The following is a 20,571-nucleotide window of genomic DNA, read 5'->3' as shown; positions in this document are numbered from 1 at the left end:
TCTAGTACCAATGTCCTTTAATTAAAATTGCAAGATGCTTCGTGTCTAGCAGTACACGGTTTGGATCAAACGATCGATGATTAACCAACGTAGGTTATACATATATGTATATATTTACATGTATGTGTGTGTGTGTGTGTGTTCGTTTGTATGTGAAACGTACCATGGTAATGACCGTCTTGATGGCTTCAGCCGTGGCTTCCTCGCTCGATGGCGTCTCGACGAGGGTGCTGCCCAAATATTTGAGGGTGAACCTGGCCTCTGATGCATCCTCGGATTCCTCATGCGTCGAGGCTACCGTTCCGGTACTCTCAACGCATTCGCGACTGTTAGCCAATGCCCATTCCTCGCATAGTTCTAAAAGTTTAATAATAAACTTCATTTTCATTTACGTATCATAACGAGAATGCACCACCACCACCATCACCACTGGCATTTCCTTTCTATCTCGCAATAACAATTTGAGAAACTATTCTCTAATGCATTTCTCGTTTGTTTTGTTTTTTTTTCTTTTTTCTTTTTCAAAACACATTTCGACTGTTACTCATTTTGCATTCGAGGGAGAGACATATTTTATTTTTAATTACAATATTATTATTATTTGTTATATCTGTATACGGGATTTTTAGATAGACGTATTATCGAGATTAAAAAATAATTAACGAAGAAATGATATCGTTGGTTTATACAGTGTATTAGTGTTGGTCGGAAAACTTTGCGTCTATATTTTTAGTATTCATTTATTTTTTAATATAATATATTTTGATATTATTAATATATTAAATATGGGACATTTCCACGTCAAATCGATAACTTTTGGCAAATGAGTAATTAGGCAATTGAGCAAAACTCAAAAAGGGTTAAAGTAAAACGTACCTTCCGTACACTTTCTTTCTTATATAATTTCATTTGTTTGTTCAGTAAAAAATACTTTTTGGTATCGTCAAACCTCACGACTATCAACTTTCCATCGACGTGTTTTCAGCAATACAAGAAAAAAATCGAGTTTCAAAAGTCCCCCCTTTTTATTCGACAAACTGCAACCACTACTACTACTACTACTATCAAGGGAAACTTGATATCGCATGTCTCTTTGATATCCCCGTATCTTTCTTCTTTCAAAGTTATCGGTTATCATCAAGAGTATCGATAAAACAACGTCACGCTCTTTTCGAAGGGATGATAAAAAGAGTCAACAAATTTGGTTATATCAACGTTACCTACTTTCAAACAAATATATTATAAAAAAGAGAAAGAAAAAGCAACACAAAATAAAAATAAAAATAAAAAGAGAGAGAGAGAGAGAGAGAGAGTGTCAGTAATCGTTATCGCATGTTTCAACGAGACATTTGCAGTTACTTTCACGTCTCCTTACTTGAATTCGTTTTGCATTCATTCGTATCTTAACAACCCCCCCTCTACCCCTTCCACTTCTTCTTCATGCTCTGTAAAAGAAACTTCAACTTATCTCTTCCTCTCTCTCTCTCTCTCTCTCTCTCTGTCACTTTTTCGTTCTCTTTCTACATCTCCTTCTTTATTTCTTTCTTTTCTCTTTTTCATAGTGAAGTAATTGCGCCGTCTAATTTTCCTTTTTTACTTTTCCAACATCCATCCGAGGAAAAACTCTCCAATTAAGTTCGTCTCTTCGCCTTTTGCTCGTAATCATGGTCCAATTAAGAAGACGAGCAGTCGAAAGAGCACCCCCACCACCACCACCCCCACCACCACCACCACCACCAACCCACAGTCTCTTACTGCTAACATCGCGACCAATCGATGCATGATTCACCTTTGACATTTTTTTCCTTTTTTTCTTCGAAAATATTTCTTCCTCCTCTTTTATGGTCAATTTTGTTTGATTAAGAAATTTATAACGGGGAAAAAATAAATTTAGAATCCCGTGAATTCGGATGAATTTGAAATTGATCGAACGTTTTGATATCTTTTTCTTATTTTTTTTTGTTTTTTTTGGGGGGGGAGGGGAATATTTCGTCCCTTACGGTCAATTTTGATTAAAAAATTTCGAACGAGCGTTCCAAGAATTCGGAAGAATTTGAGATACGTTCGAATGAATTTCCCATCGATGAGAATTCACCTCCTCCCTGTGGCAACTTTTCCTTTTTGTTCTCTTTTCGTTGGAAAATATTTCCTCCTACTTGCGATCAATTTTGATTAACAAATTTAGAAACGACGAGGGGGGGGTGGTCTCGAGAATTATTCGATCAAATCTCGAAATTGATCGAACGTTGGGGGTCATTCATGGTTGCAAGCTACCAACAACCACGGTGGTATCCTAACTGCTAAACGGAAAAGAAACCATTTGTAACGATTTGTCAACGAGCACTTTTCCCGCGCACTCTTTCACGTCACGATCTATCAATCTATTTTTTTTTATTTTTTTCCCCACCGAAAAACCAACGGATCGTTACAGCAACGTCTTTTTTTTTATTCATCTTTTTTTTTATTTATCCACGAAAAATAATTGCCAACTCTTTCAGTCCCGCAAAAATTTTTTGTCACCCACGTCACCCTATCTCCTATCCCTACACACACACACACACGTGCAGCAGAATATTTTTCCACGCGATCATCCCTTCGTCCTTTTATTCCCCCTTTTTTTTCGAGATATTTCATTTTTTTTTTTTTTTAATATACATTACATATATATAAACATTTTTTTTTTTCCATTTATAACATCGACGACATCCTTCAACGTCACTTTATATACCTTTCGCACGAACTAAGTCGTATATTTTAACGTCTTACAAAAAAAAAAAAAAAAAAAGAAAGAGAGAGAAAATATATTCCGCAAGACGCGTGCAATGGTTTATACGTTCTAAGAGTAAACGATCCGCATGGGAAATAACATCAAGAATAATAAACGATGACGACGACTGTACCACGACCATGAAATTTTTCGAAAATAACGTAAACCATGATAAGTAAGAAAATAAAATATTCTATACTCGAACGAATATTGTTGTCCTTTTTTATTACTATCCTTCATTTCTTTCTTTTTCACCCTTTATTCGCTTAATATCAAAATTGTAATTTAATTTAAGACGATCCGAACCGTTTTATGGTTAACGTTTAGCTTTCCATTCATTCCTCATAAATATTCCGTTTGAATCATTCCACTCAACGAGAGATTCCAATCCAAAATGAAATCGCGTATCCAAGCAACGAGAGAGTCAAAGAGAATGAGTTTAAAAAATAAAAGATACAAAATAAAATATATATATATATATATATATATGAGAGAAGCGAGGAGGGTGAAAGGGGAAAGGGGATTCGACAAATAAATCGAGTCCTATCGATCACGTCTAGCTGAAAAAAAAATAAAGCGAAAAAAAAAAAAAGGTAAACTACAGAAATGAAAAGGGATTTTCATCGACAAATTACGCGGCACTTAATTTTTCCCAATCGATATCGATATCGTAGGAATTTGATAAATTATTTCTTCATGGAAAAAAAAATGCCCCTTTTTTATAACACGGCATCCGATATGATACGATTTTTTTTTCCCCTGTAACGCGATAAATTGCAAGAAATATTTGTACAACGTTATACTTTTACAAATAAGTATTTATATTGATTTATAGAAATATTATTATTATATTTCAAAAATGAAATTATTTTAAAACAATGAACTATAGGTCTCGTATAACATAGTATTCACTCAATAAGGTATTTTCTAAGAACCTTTGAAGGATTATTTGAGCCGTTTATTTTGAAAGTGGCCTAACTCCATATAACCTTAAATTGAGATATTTAAAGATTTGCGTTTCAATGCAATTAAAATATACGTAAAGAATAACAATGAGTTATGTTGCTTAAGTGTATCTAAAGGTGTTCAATTTACAGTTCCTATTAAAATAATAGCAATTATTAAGTGAATAACATTCAACATATTTAAGATGCTTCAAATTGCGAAAAAACAATACTTATTTTATTTTACATATCCTTATAACACTTTGAAAACATAAATTATGCGATTCAAAATATTTTGTACAAACATAAATTACAAAACAATTTTCTACTCATCTACATTTTGTGTATGTGAAAGAGATTTAAAGAAATCATGATGTTCCGGTGGTATATATCGTAATAAGTCAATTATGTCCTTGAATTTTACGGTTGTAATTTGTCTTATATTTTTATACAGTGGTGTCAATACAATATTTTCGAACTTTCTTGGTCTACCCCGATGTGGTATTAAATTCAGGACTTTCAAATTTTCGTTCTCATTTATTGATGTCTTATAGAAAATCTTATTCATTTTTGACAAAACGCATCCAACATATTTTTAACCAGTTTATTGGTACTCCGTTAGAATTCTTGACCCTTTTAAAAATTGCGTCTTCTAATAATTTTGTTCATACAAAATCTTCTTGTCTCATTTCATGTACAATAAAGTTATTACCTTTCCGACACTTTTTGATAATATTGTAATACTCTCGGGGGACAAACAGTAAATTATTTTTTTTTAACGCCATTTCTACCACACCAAAATCTCAACTCCTAATGGAGTTAGGCCACTTTCAAATATAAACGGTTCAGTGATTCAACTAACTCTGAAAACTTATGTGTCCAGAATTACCGTATTTACTCGGAATATAAAAATCTTAAATGCTTTATTGATAGATAATTTGAAGCTGTACATGTTACCGGAAAAAAATGAAAAATGGAGTTAGGCCACTTTCAAAATAAACGGCTCATTTCTATACTACGATTACATATGTTTTTGAGACGAGAAAGAAACATTTTGCTTTTTCCAAACTAAATCTATGTAAGTTAAATAAATCAAATAGTTCAGTGAGAAATAAATATATCCGGTGATTTTCTCGTTAAGTAAGCGGAACACGAGCCACGTTAGAATAATGTCGAATAAAATTCGAAAAGTCAGAAACGGAATCAGAAGTACTACTCGATTCGACATATATATATATATAAAAATTCAGCAAACTTCCTTCGTAGACATTCGCTCGATTTCCGATGGAATAAATCACACCCATCGTTCTGTTCCCAAGAAAATAAATAACCGAGAGAGAAAGAAAGAGAAAGAGAAAAGGAGAGAAGAAAGTTTCTTACACAGCCGGAAGGTACTCAAATAGTATACACGAAAGCACTGTTAAAGCTCACGACGACTAGTGCTTTCTCTCTAACTCGCTTTCTACTCTCTTCTCGAGTAGACTTGCACCAAAAGTAGAAGTAGAAGTAGAAGTAGAAGTAGCAGCAGCAGCAGCAGCAAAAGCAACACCAACAGAAGTAGCACTAGCACCGGTTGTAATTACTACGGCATACGAACGTTGCGTGACGAAAAAAAAAAAATAAAAAAGAAAAAATTAGCAATGCCGGAAATTAAAACGAACCTTCTATTCTACTTCCTCTCATTCTCTCTCTTTCTTTCTTTCTATTTAAAAAATCGCGAGTACTTAAACTTATACTTCTTGTTCAACGTACGCTAAGAATTTGTCGTCCCGTTGGAAACAGAGAGAGATCATCCTTTAACCAAAGATACTAATTAAATATAATTTTAAAAATTAAAGTAAAAAATGTAGAGAGAAAGAAAGAGAGAAAGAAAGAGAACAAAAATAATGTGGCAGGATAGAAGAATATTATCTCGGTCAAAAGAAATTACGATGCATTCCGTAAAATCTTATCTCGCGAAGATTTTCTTCCTTCTTCCCCATTTGTTCGAAGGGTGAGGGTGGGAAAGGGAGGACACGAACAAATAGCTTGAAGTGCATTCGTAACGATGTCGCGTTAGAAATATTCGTTGAACATAAATCCTTACAAATTCTAGCAAGATTCCGGGCTGAAGGAATCCGATTCAAGGAATTCGAAACTCATCCCTTACTTAACAGTTTATTCTTTGTGTAAGCTTTGCGAGCACTACTAGCGAATAATCAAATCGAAGATGAAAATAATAAAAAAAAAAAAGAAAAAAAAAAGGGGGGAAAATAAGAAAAAGGAAGAAAGGAAAGAACTCGTTCCAAGTTGAGAAAGAATTTTCATTCGAAGCAAACAAGAAATAGAAAAGTCGTGGGAGTCTTGAAATTCAGTGACTACTTTCAAGGGCCCGTACGAAGGGGAAATAAAGAATCAGAATGTGTGTGTGTGTGTGTATGTATATGTAAGAGAGAGAGAGAGAGAGAGAGAGAAAAAGAAATGCTGGTGGATCGAAAGAGAACCACGAAATCGAGTTAGGTGAAAAATGGCGAATCACGATTCTCCGTTAGCTCGACCGACGAGTGGCGAACCGCAAATTAAATCTTCGTTGGTGCCTTTTACCGCAGCCTTCATGAACGCTCGCTGCACATCACCATCGCCATCACCACCGCCAATTTTTATTTTCTTTCTTTCATTTTTTTTTTCTCTTTTTTTACTCGACCAACAGCTCCAAGAATCTCTTCTTCTTCTTCTTCTTCTTCATCCTTTTTCTCTCTCTCTCTCTCTCCCATCTTCCTACCGAACCTATACTTTAAGTTCGACAGAAAAATCTCGATTATCTCTCTTTCTTGATATTTTTACCCAGGAAAAAAAGAAATAATAAAACATAAAGAAAAAATTACACTCCTTCGTGAACGAGAAAAAGATATTATCAAAAGCGTATATCTTCATTGGGTTAATCAACGTTGCGGCACGATTCTTTCGATCGTGAAAGCCTTCGAAATATTATTTTTTCCTTAAATTCTTTTCGATATTCGCTAAAATTATACGAGATATACGACGAGATATACGAGATATAATAACGAACGTTTTTATTCGTTTCAAGAGTATCAAATATTTCGCGCCTAAACATAGGCAACACTCCATACACCTGTGCGTGATTTTTGGTCTTATTCCAATTACATGTTTTCTCTCTCGCACAGACAAGTTCTTTTATTTTAGATTATTATTATTATAAGATTAACGTGTTATTTATCAACTGAGATCTTAAATAATTTTTGTTGTTAATAGATGGCGTTCGCAGTCGACATTACCGACATTGCGTGTGGAATGTAATCTACCTGCAGGCGCAATTTATATTTTTCTTTTTTATTATTATTAAAATAATTATCAAAAAATTCTCATATACAAGTTAAAATGAGAAAAGATAAAAATAATAATACATGTATATATGTAATAAAGAAACCAATAGTATTCAAATGAAAACGATTATCGATAGCTACGAAAATCTAGAGATCCGGTTTACGGTAGAATAATCATTGGATCGTTGCCAATATAGTGTGGAACAATTCGTGCCGCAAAAGGGATAACAGCAGATCGGTTTCAGGTAGAACCGTTCGTTCTTCATCGATCCACGCCCGAATTTCCAATGCTTCGGTCCATATAACAACGCCATTACGCATATCGTTGTATCGTTGATATCCTATTTCGTGTATACACTATTCGCCAAACGTTCACGATCGATCGTTCTTAATTAGCTCGTCTGGTGCACGAGTTACTAATTTACAAAGTTTATTACTCCATCGAACGACTTGTTGATTCTTAAACGTTAACGTTTCATTTTAAACAAACTTAAAAGTTTTGATTGGCAACAAGAATTAAATTTATAAGAAGAAAATGTCTTAGCAAACATTTGTCGATCTATTATCATGGCAAACTTTTGTACGCGCGATAATAATAATAATAATAATAATAATATTGTTTTACTTTATGTTAGTTTAATAACAAATAAGTTATACAACGCGTATAACGGGAAATTTAATGGAACACGAAATGTATCTCGCGTATCATTCAATAAAATAATATCAAATGCAAAATATATTATGCCCGTCAAAATTTGTAAAGAAGAAAAAAGGAAAAAAAAAAGGAACTTTTCGGATAATCTAATAGATTGTTATAAAATCTAGAAGAAGACTTTTTTTTTACCGAAATACGCTGAGATAGGTTAATTTTATTTTCGGTAATAGGGGGAAGGGAGGACCAGATTTTTGTTATAAAGAAGGGTGTCAACCCTCTCAAGAATTTAAAAAAGGCAATAAGGGATAGAATGGCATACCATTCGAAAGATCTTTTCATTCTCCTTACCAGTAATACCATTTTCTTGAATTAGAGACAATAGATTTCTTTTTTCCGGGGGAGAAAACGCGTTTCGAACTTTTAAGAATAATAAAATGCAAATTTTTTCTTCTTAAGGGATTGATACTCCTCCTCTTTAAAGAGGGTTAGTCCAAAAAATCGGATAAATTTATAACAATGATTCCCCTTTCGTCTCCCATTTTTTGAATCATAATTGACTTGTCTTTGTTTTTTCTTTTATTCTAAAAAATGTCGTTCAAATTCTTTTAAAATAAAATCCAAATATTTCTTTTTTCGGACATCCCATAAATATACATAAATGAAAACCGTGCGATCTTTGCTTTCCTCCCTTGTATACAATATCTATTTTAAAGTTTCCCATCCAGATAGTAAAAACAAAAAAAGAAGAAAAAAAAACAGAGAAAGACTCCTATAAAAGATATTTATTTTACAATAGAAACGATATCCTGTTTGGATTGCTGTTGCATACACTTTTATCATTTCTACCTTTAAGAATCCTCGATACTTTTCTTATCTTTTCTTGCCCCAACAACCACCCACCCACCCACCCACCTCCTCCCACGCCAACCCCGCTATTGATTATTCTTTTCAAAAGGAAACGGTTTTACATATATTGAGAAAATTCTCTTTAGATTTCCATTTTATTTCCTCTCTTCTTCTTCTTCTTCTACTTCTCTTTGAAAATCCTTTCTTTCTTTACGTTTACGAAAATCTATCGTTGAAATCAGTCTGTCCAACATTGTTTATCTTTCCTATTTTTCTTTTCATTTTCTTTCTTTTTTCTATTCTCTCTCTCTCTCGTCCACTTTCTGTGGATTTGTCGACGAAGAGAGAGAGAGAGAGAGAAAGAATCAATGCACTCGAATGCATAAGTATATGCACGTGCATCATTTCGTTTATAAAAAAATATAATAATATCATAAATATGTAATAGTTCACATATCTCGAATCTTTAATTTGTTTTTGGTTTTTAACATTTATTTTTTAATTATCTTCTAGCAAAACAAAAATTGTATAGCTCGTTGCAAAGCTCCGAATCATCGGAACCCTTTTTTTTATTCACCATGTCAACGTAGTCTCGTTTTTATTTATAAAATTAGGGGAGAAATAAATTTATGCGAAAAAATGGAATCGTGGATTCTTTTGAAGAAAAAAAAAAAACAGGAAGAAAAAAAGAATAAAATAATTTGAACACGTTGAATACCGTGACGTATAATAAATTTGTTCGTGTATTTGAACGATAAAATGAACAAATAACGATGTTACATTTGGTTAGATAAGTTTTTATCGACTCACCCTGTATATATAAACCGACTCTGTGACTGGTAAATTCGTATAACATCGCGGGTTGCGAACGTGAAAACAAACAATGGAAATACACCGTCGTAGTAGTGGAAATCGGTAAAATTGGTTCGTGGAAATTGGCTCTGATTGTGAGGTAGGCCTCTTTTACCAAATTATTGGTTGGGTATCCCCTTAACGTGATTGTTTATTTCTATTGCAATTCCATACCCCCCCAGACTCCCCCACCCACCCACAGGAACTTTTCGTCGTCGCACAGCACAAGCCGTTGGTTGCTGCTAACATATTTATGGACTCCCAAGTGTGAAGCAAATCGAGGAGAAAATTTGTCGGAGGGTTCTTCTCTTCGTTCAAAAAAGAAGAAGAAGAAGAAGAAAAAAAAGAGAAATAAACTACACTCGCGTCTTTGAACGAATCTATGATGATCTGACAACAATCACATTCGATGATACGAATTTTCACTGACTGAAAAAATTGCTTGTCAAATTTTAAAACGTCGTACGATATTATTAAATGTTTGTATTTACAAAAATACATTTTTTCAATAATCGGATCGAACGTCACCGAGATTGACTGATATTATATTTTTATGATCATTGAATAATAAATAATATGAAAAAAAAAGTGTATGACATAATAATTAAATGAAATTTGACGAATAAGCACATATTAATGCTTCTAATTATATATATAATAATATGCATATATATATACAAAAGTTTGGAGAGATAAAAAAGAAAGAGATCGAACTTTTTAAGCTACAATTCGCGTTGATATTTTTAAAAACCGACTATAAATAATATTATGACATATTTCGTAGAATAGACGTTTTCCTGACAAAATTCGTAAGTTTAAGTAGAAGTAAAGGGGATCGGATGCGTTTCTCCGAAGGGGTTTCGCGTTCCAAAAATGTGAGTTAAAGGAAGAAAAAAGAAAAAGAAAAAGAAAAGAACGAGAGAGAAAGATAGAGAGAGAGAACTTATTCGAGACACCGATATTCTACAGCACACTCGAGAAAACTGTCGGCAGTCGTCTTTTGGGAATTTGCAAATTCTTCTGCCACAAATCTTATATATATATAACCAAACCACCCACCACCCGTTCCTTTTCCATCCACCACTACGACTATCATCATTCTACCTACATTTTCTACTATTTTCATATTTATGTATATGTAATACGAACGGGAGGGGGTGGGAGAGGGGGAGAAAATATCTAACCATTCCCCCCAAAAAAAGAGAAAAAAAACAAACTCTCTCTCTTCTACTTTCTTATTCCAAAGTTGGGGAAAAGTTAACGTTCGTTGAAAGTAAGGAATCTTGATATTTTCAGGACGAGTCCAATCGAGGACTACCTACGTACCAACCTAACTAAGATGAGCAAGGTAAATACGTGCTACTATCTCCAAAAGGGTTTCTTTATTCTTCTCTTCACGTTAAATTCGCACGATATAAAGGAACTCGACCTCACGATCCTGCTTCCTCCTCCTCCTCCTCCTCCTCATCCTCCTGCTATTTCCTCCTTTCTGGTACACAAGGAGACCAGTAGCAGCAGCGCATTTTCCGTCTGTCGTAAAATATTCATGGCTTTTCTCACCTCGTAACCTAAAGCTCGTTTCGTTGAATATATCCGGGTTCCGAATTCTGTATCTATATCAACTCCTATATCATCCTCCTCTTCCTTCTCCTCCTGCTTCTCAGTTTCTCTACTAGTTATTATTTATACAACATCCTATTCGCTCGTTACATTACCATTTGCAAACACAAAATTCATCTACTTTTATTATTTTCATATTTTTTTCTTTATAACTTTTCGATACAAAAACTTTTGAGTATTATACACAAAGAGATACCTTGTTTTTTGGTAATCAAGAGTACAAGATTTTCTTCATTCTACTCGAAATAAGAGAAGGAAGGAAAGAATAGAAATGTTTTTTATTTTTCTTCGAAAGAAATCTTTGATTAAAAAGTTTCTCTACCCCTGTACATTGGTCTAACTGTTAGTATATTATATATAGTACTACGATATCGCGTAGTATGAAAAAGGGGTAAGTAGGATAAGGGGAAAACAACGAAGAGGAATACGTGTATCGAGGTTAGCAAGGAAAAACTTTCCTTTCCTTTCCTTTCCCCTAATTTTGATTCTCATTCATTGTCCTTCGCGATACCTTAATCTCCGCCGAAGTTCTTTTCCCTTTTTTGCTGCTTCTGTTTTACGAGGTTATTATGCAAAGAATAATAACGGAACGGTTAGTTCTTGGCTCGTGCCAAGCACAAGGGTTGTGGACAAAAGCCAAGAACTAATACTACGAAACCTATGCGTTACTATAGGCAACACTCGTGACCACCACCAACTCTTACTCTTTCTATTTTTCTTTCTCTCATCGAAAGAGAGAGAGAGAGAGGAGAGAGAGATGAAGAAGAAAAGCACACCCTGCAAACTTTTTAAACTCCCGTTAGTGAGCCGACTAATTGCATTCATACTGTCGAGGGAAAAGAAACAAAAAAAATAAACGCGAGATGATGCTTTTCGGCGAATAATTAAAAAAATCCTGGCTCGTTTCTAAAAAGAGATGAATGGAAATTCATTCTATAATATTATATATATATTCTATGTAATATAATATATTATATAAAATATAATTTTACATTCTCTTTATGTTAAATCTAATTTTTATATTCGAGTAAGAATTTTCATCTCTTCTTTACGTAGCAATGAAAAATTAACGAAAAAAAGAAAAGAAAAGAAAAGGATAGAATAGAAAAGAAAAGAATAGGAATAGAAATAAAAAGAATAAAAGAAATGGGTAGGGAAAGGAAAGAAGAAAAAACAGCAAACAAAATTATGTTCCAGTAGTCCCGTTTCATTATCACATTATTTCTTTCGGAGTAGAATAGCCCGTAGTAGAGAAAGTACGTCGATTACTTTCTGTTCCTATCAAGAAGGATAAAGAAGAAGAAGAAGAGGAGGAAGAAGAAGAAGAAGAGGAGGAAGAAGAAGGATAAAGAAGAAGAAGAAGAAAAAAAAAAAAGGGGTGAGACGATAGTCTGGAAGGATACAAAGCAATTTCTTTTCCCCTTTTCTCGCGAGAACCTTTTTTTTTCCTCTTCTTCTACCTTTTTCCCTTCACCCTTCCTTCTTCTCTCTCCTGGCTCTCGTCAATTTTCTTTTTTTTTTTCTCGTCTGGTTTTTCCTTTTCTCTTCTTTCCTGTTCCACTCTGGAACATCGCCATCCCACCCCACGATCATGCTGCTCTTCCTTCATCGTCCGTGAAGAAATGTATCAATCTTTTTCGTATCTACTTCAAGAGGTATGCTAGCTACAATGTGAGGAAGAAGAAATAAAATAAAAAAAAAGGAAAGAAAAAAAAAAAGAACGAAGAGAGAGAGAGAGAGAGAGAGGAGAGAGAGAGAGAGAGAGAAGATGATGAAGCGTCGAAAAGGTTAGCTTCCAAATGGTTGCTTTAACTTTGCCCCTTTTTATCTTATTACTTGTTTCTATCCTATCGCAAAGAAAAAAACAACAACGAATACGAGATAACAATTTTCAAAAATGAAAGTATATTTTAATTTGGGATTTAGGTACATGAAGTCCGTGAAGAAATTGTATCAATCTTTTTCGTATCTACTTCAAGAGGTATGCTAGCTACAATGTGAGGAAGAAGAAATAAAATAGAAAAAAAAGAAAGAAAATAAATAAAAGAAACGAGAGAGAGAGAGAGAGATGGAAAGAAATGATGAAGTCGAAAGGGTTAGCTTCCAAATGGTTGCTTTAACTTTGCCCCTTTTTATCTTATTATCTTCGTTCTATTCTATCGCAAAGAAAAATACACAACAACGAATACGAGATAACAATTTTCAAAAATGAAAGCATACTTTAATTCGGCATTTAAATACATTTGTCCGGCCTATACCATTTAATCTTACACCCCTAATAAAATGAACTATCGCGTTATACCCTCCCTCCCCCCTGCCCTAGCCCCTCAACCCCCCCCCTAATTAAAACTGAACTATCGCGTTATCCCTCCCCCCCCCTGCCCTAGCCCTCAACCCACCACCACTTCCCTCTTTGTACTCTTTCATATTCAAAGATCTAATGGTCGTGGAAAAAATTACACCCCGTGAAATGGATTGTGACACGATCGAGTCCAATTAAAATCCTACACCCCTTTCCTCATCCTCCTCCTCCTCCACAACTTCGAATAAAAAAGAAAGAAAAATAGAACGAAGCTGTAGAAAATAGAAATAGTACAGTAGTCATTGTGGATTATAAAAATTTCAATGTCGATGATTAAAAATGTAAGGAAAAAAAAAAAAAAACAAAGAATTATCTATAGAATAAAAAACGATTTTTCATTTCTTTTTTTTTCTCATAGGAAAAGAAAGCTAGATAAATTCGTGAATTTGGCTTCGTACTTTTTCCTTTTCGACATTTTCTCTTTTCTCTCTCTCTCTCTCTCTCTCTCTCTCTAGTACGGGAATCTCCATTTCCTTCGAAATTTTTCTTTCTCCACCTACCATCCTTATCCCATTTTTATTTCCTCTCTTCGAAACCGAGGACGACCGACGTCGTTTCTATTCGTCGAGTGTGTAAAAAAAAAGAAAAAGAAAAGAAAAAAAAAAGAAGAAGAGAAACGTACGCGTTCATCTCTCTCTCGCTCTCTCTCTCTCTCTCTCTCTCTCACTCGCTCTATCTCTCTTTATTTATTTTTCTTTTTTTCTTTTTCGTGTCTTCCCGAACGCACTTCGGGTTCGTCGAAGTTAACTCCTCGTCTATGGGGAAAGGGGGGACAAGAGGGGGTAGGGTGAGTGGGTGGTAGGTTTAGCAAAGCTTTTATCCAAGAGTAAAAGCACGGATCCTCTTCTACGTGGGGGTTAAAGCTCGAACGATATGCTTGCTCTTTTCTAGCGAAATCTTTCGCGAACCTTTCTGTTCCGTTTTAATTCGACCATTATTCAACGACCTTCGAAAGATTCTTTATTTTGATCGTTTCTTTTCTTTTTTTTACCCAAAAAAAATAAAGAGTATTTGGGGTGGGGTGGGTGGGAAAATAAAGAATGAAAACCAAAGAACGTGGTTGTTTCTCGACAAAGTCAGAATCGTTTCTACTCTCCTCTTCAATCTTCACTTTAATCTTTCTTTTTATAATATTCCCCCCTAAAAAAAAAAGAGATAGAAATGATAGAAATGATAGAAATGATGAAAAATAATGAAAAATATAAAAATACGAATTTTGTCCCCCCCCCCGCGCTCCTCATCGTTATCGATCGTTTCGTTTCGTTTCGTTTCGTTCGGTTGATAAGAAATTTTGAAAAAAAAAAAAAAAAAGAAAAATACACGTTCACCCGATATAACCATAATATAATCTATATGTGTGTATGTATATGTGTATAACGCGACAACGTTTTTTAAGTACTTCCTCTACCTCCTCGAGCGAGTTTTCTACGGAAAGTTGAACTTACAAGTACGTCTGAGTGAGTGTTCTCAAATGTTAACTATACTCGACGATATATATTCCGGAAAGAACTTTAATCGACTAAAATGAGTCTTCCCTCTTGATAGATGGATGTTAAGAAAATATGAGTCTCGTCTGATACGTAAGACTGACCCCACCCACTTGATTCTCAAAAAAAAAAAATAAAGAAACATATCAATGTTGAAGAATTTTTGTGCTTGGTAATATTTCTTTAGTGCGATTAACATCAACGAGACAATTGTACGATGGTATTTTAAAACGAGACGTTAAAAATAATCTCAATCGGTCGGACAACACACGAAGAAGAATTTTAAATTACTTTACAAGTATGTACACCTACTCGGAATACTAATTTCGCACACGGACTTATTGGACTGTAACGATTCATTTGATAAAATGAATAACACGCGTCTGGTGTATCGTTGAATAAATCGTTCTTCTAGAAGGGGAATAAAAATCTTACGTTTAACGTAACATACGATCATTAATAAATTGGTACGATTAGTATTATGGGGGAGAGGGGGACCGAAAAGTGTAATGTCGTTTTTTTTTTAAAGTAATACTAAACGCACCACGACTAATCAAACGGTTGTATCCTGTAATTTGTAATGATGTGATATGTTACGTTAATTGGTGATTTTTTGTTACATTTTTCCATTGACAATATTAACAAAAATATATTATTAAAATGTCACAACGTCAACCAAATTACTTTATAAAGAATAAACAAAAATTACGATTAGATTTATATTTTGTAATAGTACTCAGTAGTTTTATTAAATATGCAATAAGCTGATAAATAAATAATTAATAAAATATATATTGAACATATACAGAAAACGACATTACTTTTCAGTTCCCCATAATATTAATTTGCATTCTTACGTTTATTCTTGTCAACGTTTTACGATAATAATAGATACAAATACTTTTACAGAGAGAAATAGAAAGAGAGAGAGAGAGAGACATACACACACACGCATAGATATAACAATCGATTCAATTACAACAATTTCAAATGATATTCAACAATTTTACATAAAAATTTGAAATATAACGTTTCGAAGAATAAATGATAAAACCAGTAGTTTGTTTGATGTCGAGTACAAACAGGTAGAAGAACTTCATTAATTAAATCCTAACGCGTCTGTGTGAGAAAAAGAAAAAAGAGAATACACACACACACACACATACATATATATATACATTATGCGAACGAGAGAAAGAGAAAAAAAGATAGAGAAATAAAGAAGAAGAAGAAGAAGAAGAAGGAAGAGAGAAAGTGAGACACAGCTGTTGGAGAAAGGAACGGGATCCTTCGAGCTCTGTGTGGTGGTCCCAGGAATTTTCCAGGACCGTTTCCCCGGTAACATCCCCCATGGATCTTCGATCTCGGCCTCTTGCTCCGGTTCTCTTGTTTTCTCGCTTTACCCTTTTCCCTCCTCTTAACTTTTACACCGTCGTAGTAATAGTCGTCGTGGTAGTACTTCTCTTCTTCTCATTATTATTATTATTATTATTATTATTATTATCATTATTATTATTATTATATTATTATTATTATTATCCATGCTAGGAGCAGACGTTATTACAATTGGAAAACGAACGAGTAGTAATACTACCCTACACTGTGTGCAACCTGGTGTAATTTGAACGAAATTAATCCTAAAGGTTGGATACTCTCTCTCTCTCACTCTCTCACTCGTATTATTCGCAGAAAAGCAGAGAGAAGAATAGCTCCCGACTAACCCCATATATCTGTCTCACTCTCTCTCTCTCTTTCTTATACGCCCACGATTCGTTCCTCATCCCCCCTGCCCATTTCTCCCCTCATCCCCCCTACCCATTTCTCCCTTTATCCCCCTAACCAACCGACCCGGAGAGAACGATGGCAAAATCCTATTACGATGAACGGATTACTCAGAAGAGGCGGTGGTCGCATCGATCTAGCGAAGACGCTTCGTGTGTGCAACGTTTTCACCACCACGACAAACCCCTTGCCTTCCCACTTTCTCTGTATGACCCCACCCCTTTCCTCCTCCTTCTTCTCCCCCAACTGCTGCCGCCACTACTTTTACTTAAACCATCCCCCTAAACTCTAACAACTTCGACTTCTCACCTTACGGCAAATCGAAAAGTTCTGTTCCTGTCCTGTTCTCTCTTTGCTTGGACAAGCAACCGATAATCGGTCATCTAAATATTCTGACGATATAAGTTTGACATTTTCCCTTCCCCTTCCCCCATGAAAAACGAATTTGTTATCACGTTATCGTACATTTTGTTTGGTAATGTTAAAAAATGAAAGAACGTACGTGTGTCTCCTTCTACGAGTGATCAAAGTGAAACTCGTGTTATCGTGCGTGGAAAATAATAAATTGATTTATTATATACCGTTTAACTTGAAAACTTTATTAATAAAAAGTGAATTAAACTAATACGAAAAAAACGTTTAAAGAAAACTATATACTGTAATTAAAGTTTCGTATAAATATTTTATCACCCCTTGTTTTTACTATTATATTTATAAATGTATTTTTTTTAGTATATCAGAATCAGTTTTTAATATTAACTTCAGACTTTGTTTTAAATGGAACAACAAAAAATTGAACAAAGACGTTTTGTTTAAATGAAATCCTTTTTTCCTCCCCCCACTTTCGACCGAAGTCAATTTCGAACCAAATGGATAAAGTCTAACCCCCGGTGCTTGTAAGATCACAAGCTGTGTGATTTCATTTCTTTTCTTTTTTTTTTTTTCTTTTTTATTTGTCTACCAGCACGAAACTAGGGATAACTTTTTGTTCTCGTTAAATTATACTTTTTACATGACGTACGGGGGAAAAGTAACTTTGCAATTAGTAGACGTAGAAAGTCATTGGAGAAATAAATTGTCGTAATCGTTCTCTACCATAGTTACTAATTCTACTTATATTCTACACCTCGGACTTTTACCTACATTGTTAATCAAGGTAACAAAACGTGGATTAATCATTTTCATCGAAACTTTGAAGCCTTCCTATTAACAACTAACGCAAAAGTGTTGAAAATTAATATACAACGTTTTTGATTTACATTAAGAGGATGGGATGACGACTAATTATGATAATAATTTACGATCAACAAGTATTTCGAAATATTTGTCAATATAATAAAATGTCAATATAATAAATAAATAAATAAATAAATAAATAAATAATTTGTTAATACAATAAATTGTAATATTTTTCATTATTTCTTAATATAAAATCTGCGTTAATATTTGTTCATTATTTATAATGGAAAATCTATCCAAAAATATTCATTTTAAAATAATCATTTTTTTTTTTAGAAATAAAATATACTTTCCTATAATGTAATAGGAAAAAATCGTAATAGTAATAAACAAAAATAGTAATCTCTGTTAAAAAATGGTATCCAAGTGTGCGTTTTGTTATTGTCCGTTTTGTTTAATGTGAAATGAAGCTTTTTCTTCTTTTTCTTTTTCTTTCTTCCTTTTTTTTTTTTTTTTATTTTAATTTATAACCGGTAACAGCCCTTTTGGCGCAGTAAGCTGACGTAACATATTTATTTTACCGCTTGACCCACGACCGAACGTTATGCTTTTCAAGAGCTACGAAATAGCGACCATTTACGTGTACGTTTTATTCAACGTATATTGTACCTATACGTATACGTCATCCTTTTTTATTTTTCCCCCTTTATTTTTGTTTATTTCGACTGGAAAAAATCTCAACGAACGTGTCGCGCGGTGCAGTTTGTTTACCCTTTGATCAATTTTTCTCTCATCATACGATCAAATAAAACGATTCTCGAACGAAATTAAAGAAAAACATTTAACGTTATTTTTCGTATACAGAGTAACCCTCCGTATAATAATATTCGTTTATTAATTATCATTAAATATTTTATTAATTATAATATTAAAATCAATTAAATATTAACGTTGTAAATAAATATGACTCTTTAGATTGCACTATAAGTAAAATTTCAAATTATATATCTCAAAATATATACATATATATACAAAAATAATATTAACATAAGTAAAACAACATAAATAAAACGTTAATATTATTTCAATAAGTACCGTATATATATATATAACATACCTATTACAATTAATAAAGTAACGATAAACGTTGAAATAATTTCGTGAATTATTGTTACTTAAAAAAAAAAAAATAAAATAATCTCTTAAAAAAGTATAATAAATTTCGTTTTAAAGTTTGCACACGTAATCCTTAAAGATATATAGAGAAAATTTATTTTGTCAGAGGGGGAAAAATTTAGAGAGAAAAAAAAAATAAAAAAAAAAAGAAGAAGAAGAAGAAGAAACACTTTGGTTTATGTTTCTCTTATAACAAAGCCGAGAATTATCTTATTGTTTATAGGAAAAGCCGGTGCAGTAGACAGATCGTGCGTGTCGTTTCATAAAGTTTCGACCGCACTTACGATATCCAGCTGCGAAATGCAATGCAATATAGCACCTTCGTTTCCCAGGACGATACTGGGAAAGGCGAGGAAAGGAAAGGAAGGGGGAGGAGGGGTATGGACCAATCCGAGATACTGGAGAAACATCAACGCTATACCACCAAGGAATCCTACCCCCCATGCACTGTGGCATTGCGACTTAGAAACTCGTAAAAGCGTTTATACCGTACTACCTATTTTCACCTATCCTCTTATTCTCGTTCCTATCTTTCGAATGTTTCCCTTTTTCTTCTCTTTCTATTTTTTTTTTGAATCTAAAGGTGCAACAACTTTATTTAAATTTCATTTTTCGACAAATGGAACGAACCAACGAGTATTATACTTTTTTTTATTTCGTTTTTTTATTTTGTTGGGTCGAAAATTAATAAAGTTTTCAACGTTTACATTGTTAAAACGAAATATCGTCTATGCTCAAACGAAATCCTATAGCTTTGCCACTTAATTACTTTTTTTAACATTAATAAAATAAATTTATATATGTGCTCATAATTATGAGAGTGGTCTAAATTAAAATTAAAAAGAAAATGAATTTATTAGTTATTTCACACCACGTTATTTTAAATTAAATTAATTCGATGTAATTTTTAATATTATATAGAATTCATTTAATGTTCAAATGTAATCCTTTAAATATCTCGAAACAAAAAATACATGACTTTCATAATTATGAGCACATATATATAAATAAAGATAAGAATTACATACATTTTTATATTTTTGCGATAAGAAAATTACTTTAACGAATTTATTAGCCATTGTTCGATATAAAAAAAAAAAGACAAAGCATCAATAATATTGTAATATATATATGCTACGATTGTATTAACAAAAAATCAGATTTTTTTCTGAAATCAAATTTTTTCTCATTAAAAAACTTGTTCGACGAATAATAACACGGAATATTATAAGTGTTGGTTGGTAGACTTTTGATTGAACAGGGATGATATTTTATTCCTCTCTATATTCCCTCTCGTATTCTCTTTATTTGATTCTTTAGAAAAAATAAAATTATTTCGAACGATAAAATGATTGAAATTATTATTATTATTATCATTATTATTATTATTATTATGTAAACGCAAAAGGTGAAAATAAGTTAAAAGGAAAATTAGTATTAACGTGTCATTCGGCAAATTAAAACGTTAAACCACACATATCCACCAGTCGATAGTTATCATCGTTTAATATTAACCGCACGAAAGCACTTTATCCAAAATTACTCGAACGAATGAACGAACGAACAACGTATGCATGT

The 20,571-nt window shown here is 33.3% G+C and overlaps 1 protein-coding gene across 2 annotated transcripts in view; it reads right to left on the bottom strand.

Moving 5' to 3' along the window:
- The window catches only part of LOC122525336 (low density lipoprotein receptor adapter protein 1-like), a 58,359-nt gene that overhangs the window by 9,653 nt on the left and 28,135 nt on the right, over positions 1-20,571 (bottom strand). For both annotated transcript variants that reach the window (XM_043648061.1, XM_043648060.1), the window contains one exon: positions 164-357. In XM_043648061.1, coding sequence (XP_043503996.1) covers positions 164-357 — 194 coding nt within the window. The remainder of the gene's footprint in view (positions 1-163; positions 358-20,571) is intronic.

Source organism: Polistes fuscatus, unplaced genomic scaffold, assembly GCF_010416935.1.
Source record: "Polistes fuscatus isolate 324 unplaced genomic scaffold, CU_Pfus_HIC Scaffold9, whole genome shotgun sequence".
Taxonomy (NCBI): Eukaryota; Metazoa; Arthropoda; class Insecta; order Hymenoptera; family Vespidae; genus Polistes; species Polistes fuscatus.
The sequence above is the reverse complement of the archived record's forward strand: the minus strand, read 5'-3'. Positions and strand labels throughout refer to the sequence as shown.